General features: G+C 41.5%; 1 protein-coding gene across 1 annotated transcript in view; it reads left to right on the forward strand.

Annotated features, from left to right (window-relative positions):
* The first annotated feature begins 1,003 nt into the window (after window positions 1–1,003).
* Window positions 1,004–22,141, forward strand: part of LOC109406871 (transcription factor Sox-8) — a 78,522-nt gene continuing 57,384 nt past the window's right edge. The window contains exon 1 of the mRNA XM_062844657.1: window positions 1,004–2,030. Within this exon, the coding sequence (XP_062700641.1) occupies window positions 1,627–2,030 (404 nt within the window). The 5' untranslated portion in view covers window positions 1,004–1,626. The remainder of the gene's footprint in view (window positions 2,031–22,141) is intronic.

Here is a 22,141-nt window from a genome sequence, read left to right on the forward strand (position 1 = left end):
GCCACGACATTCTCATTTTCAAATATATTCCTCACTTCAGTCACTTCCTCAAGCAACAAAACGATTGTCGCCGGTTTGTAAACACACCACAAATGAGCACAAATAGTAAAATTCACCAATTAATAGATCCAAATTGAGGAATTAGGTGATAGTTTCACAAATTATTCCTCGCGAACGAAAACACACACTTTGCAATATGGCTGACTACTGCTGCGGTCGCCGTCAGCGGCTGTGGTGATCACACGTAGTTCGTGTAAATTTCAGCCAACGTTTGCAGAAATTTCAAAGTGCAGAATGAAGAAATAGCCAAGATTGTATATTTTTCAATTATTATCGTTACACGATGCATGTGCATGATAAAACGTTTAATTTTATGCTTAATATTCGATTACATGATACCATTTTCTGTGATATCCGGCATTCTGGCTCGCTTAATATTAAAATTTTATTTCTGTGCATACTCTTTGCACTTGAAGAGCATTTGAAGAGCAGGTAAAAAGCATTATAAAAGCCCCCAAAGCGAAAACAGTTGAAAAGCTAATTAACAGCCGAAAGCTTTTGGGCAGCACAGCTTATGCCAATTAAAGGCAGCTATGAATTCGAACTGCTTATGTAGAGCAGCAAGCAGTTTAAATGCTTAATATGGTCTGCTGTACGGCTTATTTAAACGCTTAGTTGTCACGGGTATCATGATCCACTTCACGAATATATGCTGGCCTGCTTACTCTCACACGAAATTTGATGTTTGAGTGGTGTCGGCACCACTCGGCACACAATTCGTGCAGTGGACCATTAGGATAAATCTTCTTGGATAAGAATGAGTACTCACAGATGAGTACACAAAGTAATAATGTGAATAAACATATGCCAAAACTCGGGCCACTCGTATAAAACTCGCAAGAATTATGGCGTTCTCTGCTCAACATATTCTAGAATAGTATTTATACTGACCAAAACATAGGGCCAGTAAGTCTATGCTGAGCTGATATCAACTGTCCATATTCCCCTACTCCACATCAAACGTACTCGCGATCTAAGCTAAGTGAGTCAGGACGGACGAATGCGCCTCATAAGCAGTTCGAAATTTACATACTTACCCACCACTCTCACCAGCACATGCTAAGCCCGACCCGGGTCCCGATCACCGCCATCCGTCTCGGATCCCTCTAATCCATGACAGGCACACTATGATCCAATCTAACGTCGTCGTCGTCGCCGCCGCCGTCGTCGTCTTTTCTGTTGCTTTGCTGCGGCTCCGCGCACTTTCAACGAATGACTTCCATTCAGTTTCGTTCGAGACGCTGCCCGGATCAAGCCGCGATGCGCGCGCGTATTTTCTAGAGAACCGCCGTCTGCTGAATCGAACCGTTTGTACTCCCTCTCCTTGGTGTCTTCAGCCGCTGATCAGCTGCCGAGGGGCTAGACGATTGTTCTCCAAACAGGGGGGCGTCGCGCGTGTGTTCTGTGCGTGTGACGTAGTAGGCCGCGACCACCGACCGACCGATCGACCGGTGTTATTTCAGTGTGTCAAGTGCCTGGCTGGTTGTGCGAGTTTTAATGTGGTTCTGGTAAATTACAATCGAAACCAGTGTGTGCGAGTGCGCGTTGTTTGCAGGAAGCAGGAACATGAATAGTGGTGCCACCTCAGCTGCCATCCACCAGGATTCGCTGACCTTGGATGACATGAAGGGATTGGCGGCGGCGGCAGCGGTGGCGCGACAGGGGAATCTCGTCGCCAAGATGTCCAACGGTAGCAGCAACGGTGTCAATGGCAACAGTGCCAATAATAACAATAGTCCGAGTACTAACAACAATAACAAAGTGACCACTAACAACAACAACAGCAACGGAGCAGGCGGCGGCGGCAGCAGTAGTCAAAATGTGCTGTTTGCTATGGCGACGGCTGCCGTGGTGTCCGCCGCCGAGATCGAAGACAACAAGCTCGGCGCCAACGATAAGGAGAAGCTGACCAAAGCGGTGATGAAGGTGTTCGAAGAGTACAAGTGGACTCCGCCTACTAATGTGGTCAAGTAAGTCGAAGTGAGGGGGAAACCAGGGTGGGGGATGTTGCATGATCGATTTGCTATTGAACTGGTGTCTGATGATCGGCTGCAGTTACTGGAGGGGTGATCTTCATTGTTTTTATTTGCTGCGAGGGTTTAATCAATTAACGATTATCATGGCGATCGACGTATTATGTTTATTTGTAAGATGCTGAACACTGCTCTGCAATCTGTTTGCTGGAAAATGCCACAAGTTTATAAAAAAAAAACTATAAAATATAAACTTGAATGCACTTTAATCCACTGAACATATATTTTCATGATTTTTAAGTAAATCCTTCTCAAGAAATTACTGATATGCACTACCATGGCAAACCTTGTCATATCTACTGCGTTCTTCAACATTCCAAGGCAAGGTTCGTTCAAAAGGTATAGAAATGAATTTTCAAAATTCTTATTTCATGCGAGGTATGCACTGCAAACGGAATCGCTCAAGTAATTTTCGTTCAGTGCACTTTTTTTCCGTGACCGGAATGGTCAAGAAATTTAACACAGCCAGCCCCATTTGATTTGACATTCCGTTTCAGCTCCATACTAGGATCCGGAATAAAGCGACACTTTATTATTTCTTGAGCGATTCCTTGCCTGAATTTTCCACGCATCGAGATAGACCAAGAAATTTCTTGCGATCGGCCTACTACCCATTACTTTGCAAACTATCCTTGAGTGGAAACCCGAGCAAATGCGGATATCAAAATGATAACAAGTTCTGTTACCTGGTTATCATTCGTTTGATAATTGAGTTTGTTATCATTTAGGTTGAATTAAGAGCCAACATAACAAAAATGATAACTCAAATTCACTCCACCAATACCAAAATGATAAGAAGTTGAGTTATCATTGAATTCAAGTTGATAACACGAAAAAATACAGCTGATTGATAACAGGTTTTCTTATCATTTGGGAGCCGTTCATAAACCACGTAGACTTTTTGGGGGGAGGGGGGGGGTCTGGCCAAAGTCTACGCTCCATACAAATTTCAATTTTTTCGTATGGACAGTAGTCTACGAGGAAGGAGGGGGGTCTGAAATGGCCAAATTTTGGTCTACGTGGTTTATGAACAGCCCCTTAGTTATCATTCAGGGCTATTTTATCGACCAAAATAGTAAAAATCTACTTTACCGACATAGTTGGCAGCTGAAAAAAGTGTTTTATAATTATAACCCATGTTTTCAACTATTGCTCCCAGTGGGTCTCGAACCCTAATCGAGTGATTACCGGTCTCAGCCGATAGCCCCTATACCAACGGGACTCAGTGAGAGCGAGAGTAGTTGAAGGCTACGCTTTCGTACTGCAGTCGCATTGAAGATGGAAAGCGGAATCTATTTTTAGATTGGAGGTCCACCAGACCCTCAGTTTTGGGAAAACTTTGAAATGTGCGTTTGGAAACTGATAACATATTTTGTTATCATTTAGTATTTTTATGTTATCGCGACAGACCAAAATGATTGATAACTAAAATTATTATCATCTGATTACCATCAATTGGAAAAGATGATAACAAAAATAACAAAATGATAATACCGGTAACAAAGTTTATTATCAAAGTGATATCACTCAGTTATCCGCCTTTGCTCGGGAACTGTCACAAATTGCACAAAATGGACATTCTGTTCATAAGTTATGCGTGGTCAGACAGACGTTTTGTTTACTTAGCATAGTTTTTCGCATGCAGTGGTGTTACGGCGGTTATTCCAAGCTCCTCATTGAGTAACTTACTCTTCAGATAATAAAAATATGTTCATCTTCCAGTATAAGCACATGCTTCATGGGTAGAGTTGACTAATTGTTTTCAGGCTCAAATTCTTAAGGCAGTCTTATACATTCTTACATGGTTTTCTAGAAATTCCTTCGAAAAATCTGCCACAAATTCCTTCTTCAATCGGAAACGCAAAGTTTCTTCAGCAATTTCAATAATGCTTTCCTTAGCAAATCCCCGGTTTTTTTTTTCAATTTCTTCAAATATCTCTAATCGAAAGTTCCTCAGGAATTCCCTCTTAAAACTTTGCAAAGGATTTCAAAAAATGTTTTTTATTACTTCCAAAATTCTCTTGGATTTATTTGAACAATTAACCGGGAATCCTCCATGGATTCCTACATGGATAACTACAAAAATTCCTACATAATTATTTATCAAATATTATTTTCCAAACGTCTGAATTAAAAAAAAAATATCAGATATAACATTGAAGGAAACTGCAGGAGAAAATGCAAGAAAGGGCTTGTGACAAAACTATTACTTTTAATGAAATTCGTTGACCTTTTCTGAAAACACTCAAAAAATTTGTAGACAGCAATCCTGAAAAAAACCTGAAAAAGTATAAAAACCACTGCAAGATTAGTAATGCTTTATCTGCCAAGAAAAAAATATTTGCGAATTTTGAAATCTAGGACATTCCCGGGACACTTTACAATGCGGGACGACGAGCTTGAATCCGGGACGTCTTGTCACTTTAGGGGAGACTGGGGAGACTTGATCCCTTTTTCTTAATTAACCTGAAACTTTAAGAAAAAACACAAAACTAGATCCGATTTGCGTACAAAATGGCAGGTAAACATCTATTGCAAGTTAATACACAACAGAAGGCCTTTAAATTATTGATAAAGTTTTCAAAACTGTGTTTTTATGGAGGCATGTCTTATGATGTATTTTTCAAAAATGGGTGACACTTGATCCCCCTTTGATCACATGGTTTATTTAAAAGGAACATAATTCCAGAATCTTCCTATTCATTTTCTTATCGAGTTTTCTTGTATTTTCGATGAATAGGGAGTGTTTGAAATTGTAAAATTTCCTTTAATTTTTAAGGCTATGCCGTATTTTCAAATTGGGGAGACTTGATCCCCCTTTTCTTGGTTTGTACTAAAGTTATAATTATCTGACACATGTTATCGTTGAATAGACTAGAATTCCAAGTAAATAGAGGCTTCCGAATTGAATTTTATTTTTCACATGTATAATGTGTGTGTAATCCTCGAGGGATCAAGTCTCCCCATGTCACTGTTGTGTATACTAAGCTGAAATAATTAAATTATGTTAACAACAACCTCATTTGGATAAATAAGTTTAAAAGTACTTTATTTAAACTATGTGCTATGAAATTTTGACACGATTTGGTTCAATTTTCACAAAGTTATTGAGATTTTTCGGAATTGCCCAAAAGACTTCTGAAGGACTGAAAACAAACCGTCAGCCGATAAAAAATAATGCGATGTACAATCGAAATCACTTGTAGCCAAAACATAGTCGTTTGTCCAGGAGTAGTTTTGGAAAAATTATGCTAGAAGAAAAATGTTTTTGATTCCGAGCAAATTAGGGGGGAACAAGTCTCCTCAGTCTCCCCTACTCTAGAGATTACTCCAGAAGTTTGTTCATGTAATTCATTTACAAGTCTTTTTCTTTGATGCTTTCCAAAATTTGTTTCAAGCATACCATTTCACAAATTTCTCTAGAACTTGCCAGAAACACTTATTTCTCCCGGGTGGGAAGATATTTTTTGTTACTGTACGCTGGGTCTCACCTGTTACAGAGAGACGTTTTCGATTCTAATTGGAAAGGCGAATACCAGTTCGGATTATTAATGAAACAACCTGAAGTACACGATGAACTTCATTTATTGAAGCTTGAACAGCTCTTAACTCTACTTGGTATGTTAGTGATTGTTGGAGAAATTAGCGAGAACGGATAGCTGTTTGCTGTGTTTTGTGGCTACAATGAAATGGTGATTGGGGGATCGCTGCATCTGCGAAACCATTACGTCTGGATCAATCATGCCTACAACCGAGTAGCTAAAAGATGCTTCTTACAGTATCTGCGTGGTATGCAAAGGAAGCTCGACTATCGCCCGAAACAGTTTTGGAAGTTTGTGAACGAAGAGCGCCATGAAGCTGGGTTTCCGTCGTCAATGGCGTTCAACGGAAAAGTAACTTGTACTCCACAGGACATTTGTAGTCTCTTCTCTGGAAAGTTTTCCAGCGTTTACAGCGATGAGATGTTGAGTGATGACCACATTACACTCGCAGCCAGCAACGTTCCTTGTTTTGGCCAAGCACTTAGAAGTTTCAGCGATTCTAAAGGCTTCCGGCATCTTTCCATCCTGTTGGAAACTCACATGTTCCCTGTTCATAATAAAGGCCACAGACGCGAGGTTAGTAACTATCGTGGCATTACCGTAGGCATTACGTAGTTTGTTCGAGTTTGACGTGCCTGCACCCTCCCTGTGCTAACCAAATCGAAGACCTGGGAGTTATTCTTAACGATGAGCTCTAACACCATGTCAACTAAGTTGTTGGGAAAGCCTCCGGGATACTGGGATTCATCTTTAGAATTGCCAAAGAGTTCACGGACATGTACTGCCTGACATCTCTGTACTGTACACTTTTTCGCTTTGTATTAGAGTACCGCTCAGTTGTTTGAGCTCTCCAGTACAACAACTCTGTCCAACGAATTGAGTCTGTGCAACGGCGGTTTTTGAGGTATGCACTACGGAGATTGTCATTGTCGGATCGATTACCAAGCTATGAAAGTTGATGTCAGCTGATCAACTTGGAGCCACTTACGGTTCGAAGAGATACTGCTAGGGCGCTACTGATTTCGGATACCCTGCAGGAGCATATAGACTGCCCTGCTATTTTGGAACGGATAAACCTGAATGTTCAACCACAGGCACTTAGGAACCGATGCACTGGTCTAACTTCAGTATGTTTGAAGGTATGAACGGACTACAAAAAATATTCAACCGAGTCGCGTCACTTTTCGACTTCACCTTGTCTCGTTCGATACTTCGCCGAATGTTCAGTTTTTTTTTTCTAGAATAGCTTTGTCGTTCGTGCTTTTTGTTTTGCAATGTTGTTATTCTCCTTCTTCTTCTTTATGGTTCTACGTCCACTCTGGGGCTTGGCCTGCCTCGCTTCAACTTGGTGTTCTTTGAGCACTTCCACAGATATTAATTGAAGGGCATTCTTTGCCTGCCATTGCATGAATTTGTTTATTGTGAGGCAAGCACAACGATACACTAGAAAAAAATTTCTCGGCTGGAACGGGAATTGAACCCGCCGTCTCCGGATTGCCGATTCATAGCCTTAATCACTAGGTTAACTGGAGACCCCATTGCCTAGTGGTTAATTGCCTAATCCCACTCCCGACAAACTCCCAAAATATGAGTTCTTCTTTCGGAAGGGAAGTAAAGCGTGGGTCCCGAGATGAACTAACCAAGGGCTAAAAATCTCGTTAAAACAGATAAAAAAAATAAAAACCTTTATTCTCACAAAAAAATCAGTACGATAAAAAAATAGCTTTTTGAGAAAAACAAAATATTTTTTTCAATGTGTATTTTTCACAGAGGCGCCATATAGTAATCTACAACTTTGCCGAAGACACCTTTCCGATCGAACAAGCCGTTTCCGTGATATAATTTTTTATGTGTATCTGTTCCATTTTCTTATAGACCCTATTTGAAAGTTAGTCGCGACATAATATGCACTTTTGATGCGAAAAAATGTTAAATATCAAGTTGATGAAAAAAACAACCATGGTCCACTGCACGAATTTATTCTGGCCTGCTTACTCTCACACGAAATTTGACGTTTGAGCGGTGTCGGCACCTCTCAAACGTCAAATTTCGTGTGAGAGTAAGCAGGTCAGAATAAATTCGTGCAGTGGACCATTAAATAATTCGTGCAGGTGCGTGGAAAGCCTCATGCAACTGAGCGAGACAGGAAAGCCTTAGAAACAAAGCTGCGATAGACGGGGACACTTTCGAGGTGATAGAAGAATTCGTGTAACTCGGTCCTTTGGGCAATGCCGGCGAACCTTTGCACAGTGGGAAAAATCGATCCAAAAAACGGATCTTTTAACGCCGCTGGTTTCGGTACGTGAAGTTGACCATTTCTGACGTAAAAAAAAATATGAGAAATCGATTGGTGCTAAATTCATTCACCGCACGGCACGGGAAGTTATCCATTTTGCCCCATTTTGCCCTTTTTCCATACAAAAAGAAAATCAAAATGTACTTTCAAACAACAAACACGACTGTAGATCGTTGAAAATATCTGAAGGTGTAATTAGAGGTTCATAGCAATCATAAAAATACATGAAAGATCCTTTCAAATGCTTATTTTGCCCCATATGCCCCAACAATGTTACTGATTTGAAGATGATTTTTTTGGCATAAACATAAAGCGCTAAATCTATTATCACCAGAATCATCTTCAGGATTGTCCAATTTGCCCCATTTTGCCCTATTTTAATAGAAACAGGAGATTTAAAATGTATTTATGCAATTCAGTGTCATAATTTCTATTTTATACTACTTATTTCAGTATCATAATGATCCACTTTTCCGTTCCGGTTCATAATGCAACTGAAACGAGTTGCATAATAGGAAATAGTTGCATAATGAGTTGCATTATGAAAAAAACATTGCATAAAATTTTGTATGGAACTCGTTGCAAAACTCGATTTTTTCAACACTCTTCGTATTTATCCAACTCGGCAAGCCTCGTTGGATAAATGTACGACTCGTGCTGAAAAAATCAACTTTTTGCAACTCGTCACATAAATAACTATTATAAGAAACAGATACTGCTAAGGAACGTTGACATTAGTTTTAGGTGCAATTGGCAGTTAACAGCAATCATGCGCGTTTATTTTTTTTTCTATTTTACCCCACATGCCTCAAAACCTGCTTGATAATAACAAATTTTGTATGATTTTCAGTGTGCGCAGAATAAGACACCGCAAACGAAAAATAGGCAACAAAGAAGGCACGGCAACAACGCTTTGTTTTTTCGTTAGCAGATAATGACAAAATCACTCTCGAGTTTGTTCACAACAAAAACGAAAAGAGCAAATTGGGGTAAAATGGACAGCTGTTGTCCCATCCCGTGAATGATTCTAAAGCTAATCGATAAACCGTATTTGTCTGTATCAAAAATGACTTCATGTTGCAACCATGATGTAGGGTGACGTTACAAAGCAATACAAAAAATGTTTTCATCCAGCAGTTTTTGGGACACGTAGGGTAAAATAGAGAAAAATAACTTTCATATACGAGTATGATTACTGTTAGCTGCAGTGTTGGTAAAATCACACTCAAAGCAGACTCATGCGTGAGTAAGCTCGCGCGCGATTCTGAATCATTTTCTCACGCGCGAGATTTTCATGCAAAATCTCGCTCTCACGAGTCAAGCGCTGAAATCTCGTTCGCTTGTAAAACGAATCCAAATCAATTTAAACGGCATTCAATGTTATTGTATGCTAGGTTTGCTTTCGTTCTATCATATTATCCTAAAAACTTTGATGTAAATAATAAGAACACCAAGAAATAAAGCAATGAGTGAAATCGCGAGTCAACTCATACATGATTTTTTCGGCGGTAAGTTTGGCAAGTCAAAAATCGCGCGTGAAACAACTCAACCATGAGATTTGAGAATTTGAGTTTTTAGTTTTTACCAACACTGGTTAGCTGCCAATCAGGCTTGTTCGCACTGAGCGCATGCAAATTCTGCTCTTTGGATTTACACCATCAAGCACATCATTAATTATAAATCTTTTCATCTTATCAGATAGAAGGATGTTGAAATATTGTAAATGTCATTTCGAACTGTCAAAAAACCGCACCGCAGCGCCGCACGGGCCGTTCAAAGTGAAATTCACTAGAGTGTTTTCACCCGGGTGAAAATCTCTGCGCGCTCCGTGTCGCTCTGCGGTGCGGTTTTTTGACAGTTCGAAATGACATTTACAATATTTCAACATCCTTCTATCTGATAAGATGAAAAGATTTATAATTTATGATGTGCTTGATGATGTAAATCCAAAGAGCAGAATATTCATGCGCTCAGTGCGGACAAGCCTGCTGCCAATTGCACCAAAGACTAATTTTAACGATCCTTCGCAGTATCTGTTTCTTAAAAATACGTATTAAATCTCCCTTTTCTATGGAAACAGGGCAAAATGGGGCCAAATGGGCAACTTCCGAAGATGATTCTGGTAATAATAGATTTAGCACAGACAAACAGACGTAACACCTTGAACGATTTTCATGGAAATCCATCGCCCAGTTCACACTACCATCACCTGGTGGAAAAGTTGCACAAATCACTGTGTTGTGCAATATCGTCAACAGAAGGCGCTAGTTTCAAACGTCAAACGCATAGAAAAACGATGCGCGCACCTCTGGTTGTGAAACCCACAACTATGAAAATTTGAAATGATCGTTAAAAGCGTGGTCCATGGAAATTTCGCAAGTGTTACGTCTGTTTGTCTGTGGATTTAGCGTTTTTGTTTATTCCGAAAAAATCAACTTCAAATCAGTAACATTAAAAATCTGTTCATAATTAGGTAAAAATGTAAATTTTCAGCAGTTGTTGGGGCATATGGGGAAAAATAAGCATTTGAAAGGATCTTTCATGTAGTTTTATGATTGCTTACTTACCTTACCGGTCAGGCTAAGGCCGGGGTGGCCTCTGCTGTACATAGTAGCCGCCTCCAATCCACTCGGTCCATGGCTGTTTGTCTCCAGTTCCGCACTCTGCGTAGGGTCCGCAGATCGTCCTCCACTTGGTCGACCCACCTAGCTCGCTGCGCTCCACGTCTTCTTGTACCGGTCGGATGACTCTCGAGAACCATTTTAGTCGGGTTGCTATCCGACATCCTGATGACGTGACCCGCCCACCGTAGCCTCCCAATTTTCGCGGTATGGACGATGGTTGATTCTCTCAGCAGCTGATGCAGCTCGTGGTTCATTCGCCTTCTCCAAGTCCCGTCTTCCATCTGCACTCCGCCGTAGATGGTACGCAACACCTTTCGTTCGAAAACTCCAAGAGCGCGTTGGTCCTCTGCACGTAGGGTCCATGTTTCGTGCCCATAGAGGACGACCGGTCTAATCAACGTTTTGTAGATGGTTAACTTCGTGTTACGGCGAACCTTATTCGATCGTAGAGTTCTGCGGAGTCCAAAGTAGGCACGATTTCCTGCCACAATGCGCCTCTGAGTTTCCCTGCTGGTTTCGTTGTCGTCGGTCACCAGTGAGCCCAAGTACACGAATTCTTCAACCGCCTCGATTTCATCACCGTCGATATGAATTCGGGGTGGCGGGCGCAGTGATTCCTCCCTGGAGCCCTTTGCCATCATGTACTTTGTCTTCGACACATTAATGACTAATCCGATTCGCCTGGCTTCCCTCTTTAGTCGGATGTACGTTTCCGCCATCGTCTCAAATTTACGAGCAATAATATCAATATCATCGGCGAAACCAAGCAGCTGAACGGACTTCGTGAAAATCGTTCCACTCGTGTTTATCCCCGCTCTCCTTATTACACCTTCTAACGCAATGTTGAACAACAAGCACGAAAGACCATCACCTTGCCGTAACCCTCTGCGGGATTCGAAGGGACTCGAGAGTGTCCCTGATACTCGAACTACGCACATCACTTGATCCATCGTCGCCTTGATCAATCGTATCAGTTTATCCGGGAATCCGTTTATGATTGCTATGAACCTCTAATTACACCTGCAGCTATTTTCAATGATCTAATATCGTGCTTGTTGTTTGAAAGTACATTTTGATTCTCTTTTTGTATGAAAAAAGGGCAAAATGGGGCAAAACGGATACGGGGGCAAACGTGCGGTGAATGAATTTAGCGCCAATCGATTTCTCGTATTTTCCTACGTCAGAAACGGTCAACTTCACGTACCGAAACCAGCGGCGTTAAAAGATCCGTTTTTCGGGTCGATTTTTCCCATTGTGCATTATATCTCAATATGTACTCGATGAAACTTTTTTTTTATGTTACAGCTTACACCTATGCAGCTACGTTTAAGGTTTTATATTTATTACAAAAAAAATGAAAAATTTGCTTATGTAGTTGACGATCTTCAAAAAATTACCATATTTTGCACATATAATCTGCCAAACGTTTTCCCCCAATAAAAGTGCATTAACTGAACGAAAAATGCATAGGACCTACTTTTCATATGTAGTTTAGTAGGTTCTGTATAAAAATATTACATTAGAAGAGTTTAAAAAGTTAAAAACACTTGGCACTTTTATTGATCAAAATATGATAAATGTTCAAATAATACTCTGAACACCTACAGATTTTTCATATTTTTTGTAGGGAATATTTGGGGAATATAAAAACTCAAACGAAGCTGCATATGAAAGCCTATACCCAAGCAGCACCTGCAACATTATGCAGATTGTGGCTTTCTATGCTTTGGTCTAAATGAGTTTCACTAGAAGCACACGAAACTTCCATCTTGTCAGTTGAGTTGCATTTAAACTCCGAAATCCGTAAATTTGCGGCTTTGTTTCATAGGAATCACAAATAACCACGTGTTCGACATAGATCTGTGGAGGCGGAGCTTACATATTGCTCGCAAGTGATAATACAGTCAGCTTACATTAAATGTGTTATGTAACATGCCTGAAACATCTAACTCTGGTTTGTTTGTTCAGATTAGGTTCCATATGCGTTACAGAAAACTAGAGCGTCTTTTCATTTTGACAGTTCTCTAACTTGTGACAAAGAAGGTGCAATAAAGTAACAAGTAACTTCGGTAGCTTTTATGGTGTGTTGAGCATCGATTCTCCCACAGAGCTTTTGGTGTAGTATGTAAGGTGAGTAGATAATACTCCTGGTGTCCATAGTTCGAGTCTGGACAAAATTTTTTCCCAACTTTTTTATCATTCCTCCTCGTTTATGTTGCATAAGAATTCAGAATCTGCGCTTTTTGGGTTTCAAAGAAGAAGCAATTGTGTTCTGTCGTCCGTAATACGGACAGTGAATAAATTGCACTAAGGTTGCTGTTACTGGATTAGCAACAAGTCGTGTTGCTTGGGATAATATAAAGGTATAAGCTGTAACACAAAACAGATTGAAAAAGTTTCATCGACTACATATTGAGCTATAATGTTTTAAAAATGTGTTCAAATTGTTATAAGTAAGTTCTATAACTTTCAGAAATTTTTTTCAATCTCGCTCAAAATTTTACCAATGGAGCTTCAATTCTTTATTACACCAACGAACCTAACCTCAAAATGACTGACAATTCTCAGGTCATTTTGGCAGATGTAACATGAGCATGAAAAGGATGGCAACAAGATCGATAAAGTAGAACATATTATCCGTCTTTTCCGTGCATTTGTGTGGTCTGTCAAAATGACCTGTGAATAATTCACAGATTTTCATGGCTAGCTTTGTTGGTGTAATGAAGAATATAGGGTTTATGATTGGTCAAAATTTCAGCGCTTCTGATTGACGCATGAAAAATTATTTTGACCAAAAAATTGCTGTACGGACAATTGTTTGATACACTGTATTTACAAATGAGTTTACACACCCTTTGAAGCCATACAACTAAATTATGAATGAAATGATCAACACGCTTTATTAACGATTCAATTTGTCCTCATGGTGGCTATGTTTATATGTAGAACAAATTAAGAAAATAAACAAAACAACATTAGAAAACTGTGTCGTACTGCAATAGATACAATTAAAATGGGCAATACAAGGTTTGCCGGGTCAGCTAGTTTTAATAAAAAAAAAATAATGTCTGTTTGTGGCTGAGCTGAGAAGCTGAGTCTGTTGAGAATTACATCAATTAGGTCTAATATACAGATGAAAAAAAAAAAATACCGTGAATATCGCTGAAATTGCAGTACAATTGCAATCAAATTCCTACACCAATCTAGAAATATGTATTAATCACTCTCCTCTATTGAACCACTTCTCGTAATCTGCACAAAAGCCCTTCATCATCGGGCACAAGGGACCCAAAACTTGCTCCGAAAAAATAAGCCAAACACACTTCACAACTCGAAGAAGGGGTATTGTGTGTTTAATCACCCTCGAAAACGAGCCTTTTCTTGGCATTTGCCGCGCGCCGCCAAAGTCCAAAGTCAAACAGTCAAACGTTCAAGTGCCCGCCGAACAACAAATATCTAGAGCAACGAGAGCGCAATACAGGCTCCTCTCAAGACGATGATCAACTACAACAACAGCTACACCAACAACTTGACCAATTCACAATCCGATGTTCGGGATGAACACCGACAATAACATGTGTAAACATGGGCATTTTATCTCCTCTCCTCGGTTCCTCGTCATTCTTCTACGCCCGGTGCGGTGGTTGTATGAAATCATCGATCGGCCTTTTATAGGGGACAACGGATAATGGTGATGCATATGAAATTGAGCATTTCCTTTCACTCCACATTTCACCCCAACCTCTCTCAATCTATCTATGCATCTCTATGGGGTCAGGTCAGAGTGACCAGCGACGGCGGCGACATCAGCTTCCTCCAGATCGGCCGTAGGGTATACCCAGCCGGAGATCCCCTCTTCGGGTTAGCTGGATCCAAAGCTTGCCGCCGGCTGACCGCCGCCGCCGCCGACCATTGTCATTGTGCCGCAGACGCGCGCGCGTCGCTTGATCAACCGCACCGCCAAAGTATTGGCACTCATCATCATCATAGTAGATCGTGCAGCGACGACCGCGCGCCGACTCATAAGAATAGGGCGGCAATGCGCGCCGTCATCTTCGCCGTTTGAAGCAAAGCGGGTGTCAGCCGAAATCAAAATATTTGTTGCTCTTCTAATCGCAATCACTTCGAATGGAGTGGGTACCCCGAGCAGGGCCCAGAGCATTGAAGTTGGGAATTTCGTCGATCGGACTCGGACGGAGGGCTGGACGGACGACGACACTGAAGCGAATAACCTGTTTTGGATGAACTGCGCACGACGCATAGCGATTTACGATTTTCACATGTCCATAAGAAATTTCAAATATTTACCAAATGGCGGATCTAAGCAGGTGCGAGCCGAACGGATGCATCAACAACAGCGCGGCTACTGGAATTTCTGCATAATCACAGTTGGCTGCTGCTCGCCGGCGTGAAAAAAGGGTTCGTCGTGCGACCGATATCGAAGTCACCTTCGCCGTCGCCGCGTCGTCGGTTGCCTGGACTACCGCCTGCGACAGGTAAGCTGTTCTCGCACTCGATATCCAGAGCGCGCGGGAGATGTGACTCAACAATATCCGCGGGTTCTCGTCGCTAGGCTCGCACCGCATGTCGCACGACCGCCGAATGTCGAACGAGGTGTCGTCGCCTTCGTTGTCTTCGGTCGCCGCTCGAGCGGTCGTCGATCGTCGCGTTTCCGAGCAAAGGACAGCGACGCGCATAAATTTGAACCATTTAGCGACGAGGTGCTAAATGGGATAAGTGCGATGTGTGATGCGACGACGATGACGGTGTTTATGGTTGACAACGCAGCTACCGAGACATACGGACTCGAAGTGGCTGCGAATGTTCTGCTGTGGTTTGGTGACCTCTGCAGGATGAGAAGAAACTGGCTTCGAATGATGGTTCAATTTGTAGATGTTCTTATTGAGTACTGTTAGTTCCCGGGTAGAGGAAAAGAGCTTAATAATAGCATATTTTGATATTGAGATCAAAATGTGATTTTGGTTTGATTGATATAAGAGATAAAAGATCTAAAAATAATATCTAAAATTTACTCCTGGAACATCATTATCAGATCATATTTAGATCTTGTAAGATCTAACCAATAGCAGCAAGCTATTCGTTTGATCTTGAAATATCTAATTTTGATATTGTTCAGATCTTCTAGGAACATTTTTCAGATATTATTTTCAGATCTTTTATCTCGTATATCAATCAAACCAATATCACGTTTTGATCATCAGTACTTCACCTCTACCCGGGTTTGGAATCAATTGGTTACAATTTTTAATGGAGTTCACGATATTGACCATATCATAATATGTAATCTTAGGGCCCATGTAGCCAAAACGGTAATCGTGTGAGTATTCTGCATGACCATGATGAGGATGACGGGTTCGATGTCCATAGATGGTCATGGTCATTGGGAGAGAAATTCATTCATAACATCAAATTCATGATAACACCGAGTCAACAATTTGTCACCATAAGAGGGTGCCTGTACCAGTCATGGCACTACCTAAGGAAATCTATCTCTACAAAAATAATATAAAAACCGTGTTGAATGGCGTCAATATGTCAAATGATTGTTAAGTTTCCATATTTTACAGGAAAATATAGAAACGGAGAAAAGCTTCATGTACCTAGTATTTATTATGGCGTGGGTAAAATAATTCTCGAAGGAATCTGCAAGACAGAATCAAACAACGGAGTTATCTTCTCCAACGTTTAATTCAGAATGATCTTAACTTGTCATTTTGGTGACTCATAGCCTACATTGATTTAACTTATACACCAAGGCCTGCCTACTACGGCTCGGCCATCCTGACAATCTCGATGTCCTCATCGAGGCAGTCATAAATTTTCAGTTTTTCAAAGCGAATTTTCAGGAAATGGTTGATGTTCAGTAGGTCCTGTATAAAAACATTACTCTAAGAAAGTTTTAAGAAGTTGAAAACACTTGGCACTTTTATTGATCAAAATAAGATAAATTTCCAAATGAGGGGCTCAGAATCAAAGGGGTGTAAGTGACCATTTCGTCGATTTTGAGCTGAGCATATCTAAAAATTCTTCAGATTTCAAGCTTTCAGGAACTTTTTTAATATTGTTTCTACGATGATTGGAAAAATTACAATAAATCAGATAAAATTGGGTTGATTTTGAAGCTCCATACGTTTTGTATGGGATGAAAAATTGGTCAAAAACTTTAAACCTCATTCACTCGAATGTGAGTTTTTGTCACTTACACCCCTTTGCTTCTAACCCCCTCAAATGATACTCTAAACATATACAGATTTTTCATATTTTTTTTGTAGTGGATATAAAACCTCAAACAAAGCAGCATATGTAAGCCTCACGTATAAGCTGTATCATGTCAAAAAATGAAAAAGTTTCATAAAGTACATATTAGGATATAATGTTTTAAAAATTTGTTCAAAAATCTAATAAGTTTTACGAAAAGTTCTATAACTTTCCGAAAACTTATTCGATCTCCCTCAAAACTTTACCAATGGAGCTTTAATGTGTTGTTTATGATTGGTCAAAATTTCAGCGTTTTTGATTGACGTATAAAAAAGTTATGAACATTTAAATAAAACATTATTTTGACGAAAAAAATCCTGTACGGACAATTGTTTGATACACTGTATATTTCATCAGTACCTATCTGAAAATAACTCAAGGAATCCGCGGAATGTGTAACTAAAAGGCTTCTCCCATAGGGGACAACAAACCCGCAGGAGTTTATTTTCCAGACTGCGCCTGCGGATGAAACTCTTCCAGTTTTGGTTGTTGGCGCACTCTCTGTCTTGTCGCGTCCGCGCGATCAGTCAATACAGTCAATAAAAACTGATAACCTTGTGCCAATGACCGAATCTGGCACCAATATACTGCCGTTCTAAGCATATCTGTACAATGTTGTTTTTCTACGCATACTGTTCCACTTCTCTAAAATCCATGCCAGAAAGAAGTTTTACGTTATCGTGTAATATTTATTTGTGGCGCAGAATGAAAAAAAAATCAAATTAACTTTAAATGGGCCCATATAGCCGAGGCGGTAAACGCACGGGTATCCAGCATGACCATGCTGAGGGTGACGGGTTCGATTCCCGGTCGGTCCAGGATCTTTTCGTAAAGGAAATTTCCTTGACTTCCTTGGGCATAGAGTATCTTCGTGCCTGCCACACGATATACACATGCAAAATGGTCATTGGCAGAGAAAGCTCTCAGTTGATAACTGTGGAAGTGCTCATAGAACACTAAGCTGAGAAGCAGGCTTTGTCCCAGTGAGGACGTTACGCCAAGAAGAGGAGGAGGGTCTGTTACTGAGAAAAATACGGCAAGAATGTAAAACAACATGGGACAGATATGCTTAGGAGGGCAGTATATTTCTCTGCACATCTCACACTTGCCGACCAAAACAAACCAAAAACGTCAAACTGTGCAGTTCACAAGAAATTCAACGTAAACTTCTTTTGAACTTCGTCGTTCAAGTTCAAAAAGTTCATCATGCAGACAATTTCAAGTTCAGAAAAAGTTTGTTTGCGAACCTGTTTGAGCTCCAATGTTCGTATATCGGTAGCAGCGGAATGGGAGGTTCTACCAGATCCAAGTGTTCCGGTAGATTGACAAACACGATATCCAGAATTCCAGAAGCCTACGCCGTTACCGTTCGAAATGCCATTCACCTGTCTTACCCCAATGCAGAGCAAATTTTCTGTCAGATTTTTTTTAACGAAATCCATGAGAAAATATCATACAAAGTAAGTAGCAAAAATAGATTTTATTCAAATTATTAGACAAATTAAATTATGGCACGTTTCTGCTGCGGGAACACGAGGCACGACACGAGATTTGTTGTTTTTCTTTGTGAAAATGTTTAATAATGCCACCTCATTCCATATCATTCATCCGATCGCAATAGTTGTCAACAATAATGGACTCGATCGAAATAGAACACCATTCTCATGCAGTAAAGCTAGGTTTGCCACCGACCTGCGAACCACTATTCCTCGTCTTGTGCGGATCCAGGCTTTCCGAACCCGTCCATTTGCTCCCAGCAGTACTCGTTCTATTCTTCCTCTGGTCCATTGGCTTCGTATCGCAGAATTTACCACCAATATCAAATATCCCTTCCTCAGTTGGTTCCGACGTACCTGGAGTTAATTGAAGTCCCTTTTCCATTGGAGTTCTGGTAGGGTTGCAATCATCCATGAAAAATTTCTTCAATATCTTTCTAATACGGGCCTCTTGAGAAAGTTTCATTCGTCCTTGTTTGCTGTCGTATGTAATCTTCATTCCGAGGAAGTGCTTCGCTTCTCCACAATCGGTCATCCGGAAGTTATAGAATAGCTTCTTCTTATACAATTCTCCGATTATGACGCAGATTATCAGCAGGTCGTCGACAAACAGGATCACGTAGATCATCTCGTTGGTCCGTGTGTAAACGCAGTAATCGTGTTATGATCGTTTGAAACCAAGCTTCAACATGACGTCAGCTTTGTTCAGCTTCTCGTTCCAACATCGCGGGCTCTGTTTCAATCCGTACAAGGATTTCCGATGGTGGTACACCAATCCTGGAGCTGCTTTAACGCTATCTGGAGCCACCTGTCCTGCTTCAGTTCCCCGTGCAAGAAAGCAATGTTGACGTCCATTTGGTGAACCAGATATCCTTTCTGACGAGGCCACCGCCTGTAAAACCTGGATTGTCGTCAGTTTGGCCACTGGTGCGTACGCCTCGTGGTAATCGACTCTTGGCTTTTGTAGAAATCCTTTGACGACCAGCGTCACGATGCTAGATCTCATTGTAGTTGGTTGGTAGATCTGAAGATGCAAAATAATCAGTAGCAGCGGATGTCCTGAATTCCGTGAAAAAATCGTACAGCTTATCTGGGAGCCTGCACTCCCATTCACTGCGCCTCGTGGTTAACTCTGTACAGTCTTCACGTCTTTCTTGCGAAGGGAGCGCCCCAGGGTTCCAAAATTCAGATGTTGATTCTTCGAATTCATCTACGGATTCTGAGTTTTGACCATCAACGTTCAGATTTTCATCCTCAGCTGCAACCGGTCTTGGAGAATCCAGTTGCTCCTTCTCTGGCTCGTTCAACGTGGGAATCATCAAAGGCACTGTAATTGCATCATCATCATCATCAGCGAACGGAAAACTTTCCTCGTCGAACTTCACGTCTCTTGCGTCACGACACGTCCCACAAGTGATATCTATTGGGCGCACATCGAATCATGACTGTCTCACAATTTTTCGTATCTAACTTCTTCCTCAGCTGGTTTAGAATCCACATCATGGTCTTGCACCCGATCATTCGAAACTTGTTCAGGTCCGGTTTGGATTTCGTCCACAGTTTCACTGGAGTTACGTTACCATCCATTGCCGTTGTAGGACTCCGATTCAAAATGTATGTGGCCGTTAGAGACGCCTCCGACCACATTTGCTTGGGTATCTTTGCATCAATTAACATCGACCTTACCTTTTCGACCAGGATTTGATTGAAACATTCGGCGATAGCATTTTGTTGCGAGGAGTGTGCAACCGTCGGTTTAACTTGGATTCCTCTCCTTCGGTAGTACTGCCTGTTCATTGGAGAAATATTCACGGCCTTGATCGACAGTCAACTTGCAGATCCTAGATTGCCAGAGGGTGGTGACCATTGCTTCATACTAACTACTTGAAACTGCCGAAGACTTCGCTCTTTTTCTCGATAAGGTCACAGAGAACAGACATCCAAGTCCAGTTTCAAAACTGTGTAAGGAATTTAACGGTCATTTTAAATGGCAACACAATTAGCAACATCGTGATGGCGCTGCTATCGCAAAGCTCCCACGCTGCTGTCAGTGGTGAATATAAAACTTATCTAGATATGCGTATTCACCACTGACTGTAGCAACTTGCTGCTTAGGTGACACTAGTGTCCTCAGCGCTAAAAATAGTTGACATCTCACACAGCGTTTGCAAAAAAAATTGTTCTAGCTTGGATGTCTGTTCTCTGTGATAAGGTAAACACTCACCAAATGCGTCCAATCATCGATGTAGGATTTAAAAAATCTTGAACCATCCCAGGCTGGTGGATCGATCGGCCCGCATATACCTCTGAGTGAACTCGTTGCAGTGAACGAGTGGCTCTTTCACGAACTCCATCAAACGGCTCACCCCAAGTAACACACATGGTTACAAAACAGTCACGGCAGCGCATGTAAGGGTTGCACAGTAAGTCACAGTGACTTCTGTGCCGTGACTGTTTTGTAACCATGTGTGTTGCTTGGGACGGCACTGTTGACCCATTAGGCACGTATCACAGAAGCCAATGCGGGAATACCTTCTTCGTGAAACCCGTCGCCATCTCGTGACTTGCAATACTTTCCATCGCTTGTAGACTAGCATGTCCTAGTCGCCGATGCTACAGCCGGCTTGCCTCCACCGTGCTGATGTTCGTCTGTCCCGTATTTCAAACTTGCAGTTCTAATTGATACCTATTGTTATGTTTCCAGTTCAAAACCGAATTAGCGACATTTTTTCTTCGACTTCCGCTGTTTTTGCCTTGCGTTAAACACAATGTCGGAAGTGGGGCGCTGTATAGAGCACCAGGTGTACAATACAGCGCTCCACTTCCGACATTTAACGCAAGGCAAAAGCAGAGGAAGTGAAAGAAAAAATGTCGCTAATTCGGTTTTGAACTGGAAACATAATAATTACCTTTCAAGTAAGCCACGCCAATGATTTCATCGTTGAGCTTGAAATCTACACGCTCGACACCACCTTGTCCGGTGAACAGGACATCAATTCCGGCTTGAGAAAGCTTCTTCACCGAAAGTAAGTTTTCCCGTAGGAATGAAAATAACGTTCTTCTTGCGGAACTCCACATTCTTGTTGGACAGCCCGATCAATTCTCCAACCGACTTGCCAATCAGGGACACACCTTCTTTCGCGACTTCAACGTCGAACGATTCCTTCTAGCTTCGCAAACACGTCATATGGTTTGACTCGTTAACTAGGTGGTCACTGCAGCCCGAATCTACGCAGAACGACATCCTTCCTCCATTTGATGGATTCGATTGTTCGGTTCTTCCCATAAAAAAACAAGATCTTCCCATTCCCGACCGCAGAATGAGCGTTTTCAACGGATTTCTTCAAGGGATTTCTTGCACCAGTGACACTTACCATGGAATTCCCGGGTGAACTACTTCTTGTCATGCTTCTGCCCTCCAACGAACGCCGCACCTCAGTCATCGCTAACGCAATCCTGACGATCGACCCGCTTCGACTCTTCAGCTAGCAGCCGCTGCTTTGCTGTTTCCAGAGTCAGGTTCTTCTCGTCCGGGGGGTCGTGCCGACCTACTGATACCAAATCACTCTCCTCCAGCTTGGCACCAGCAGACTTCAATTGCCGAATAAGGTCGTCGAACGCCACGAAATGGTTTCGCATGGATGATCCCACCTTCATGCGTAATCTTCGAGCTGCTCAATTTAGAGCAAGTATATGTCAGTGTAAACGCAAAATGTACAATGATGATTTTTCCCGTGAGAGCGATAGGAGGTGGTTGCATTGAGTTTGAGGAGTTTCCGCTCGACGCGAGCGGAAACAGATAGGAAAGAGA

The sequence above is a fragment of the Aedes albopictus genome, chromosome 1 (assembly GCF_035046485.1).
Source record: "Aedes albopictus strain Foshan chromosome 1, AalbF5, whole genome shotgun sequence".
Taxonomy (NCBI): domain Eukaryota; kingdom Metazoa; phylum Arthropoda; class Insecta; order Diptera; family Culicidae; genus Aedes; species Aedes albopictus.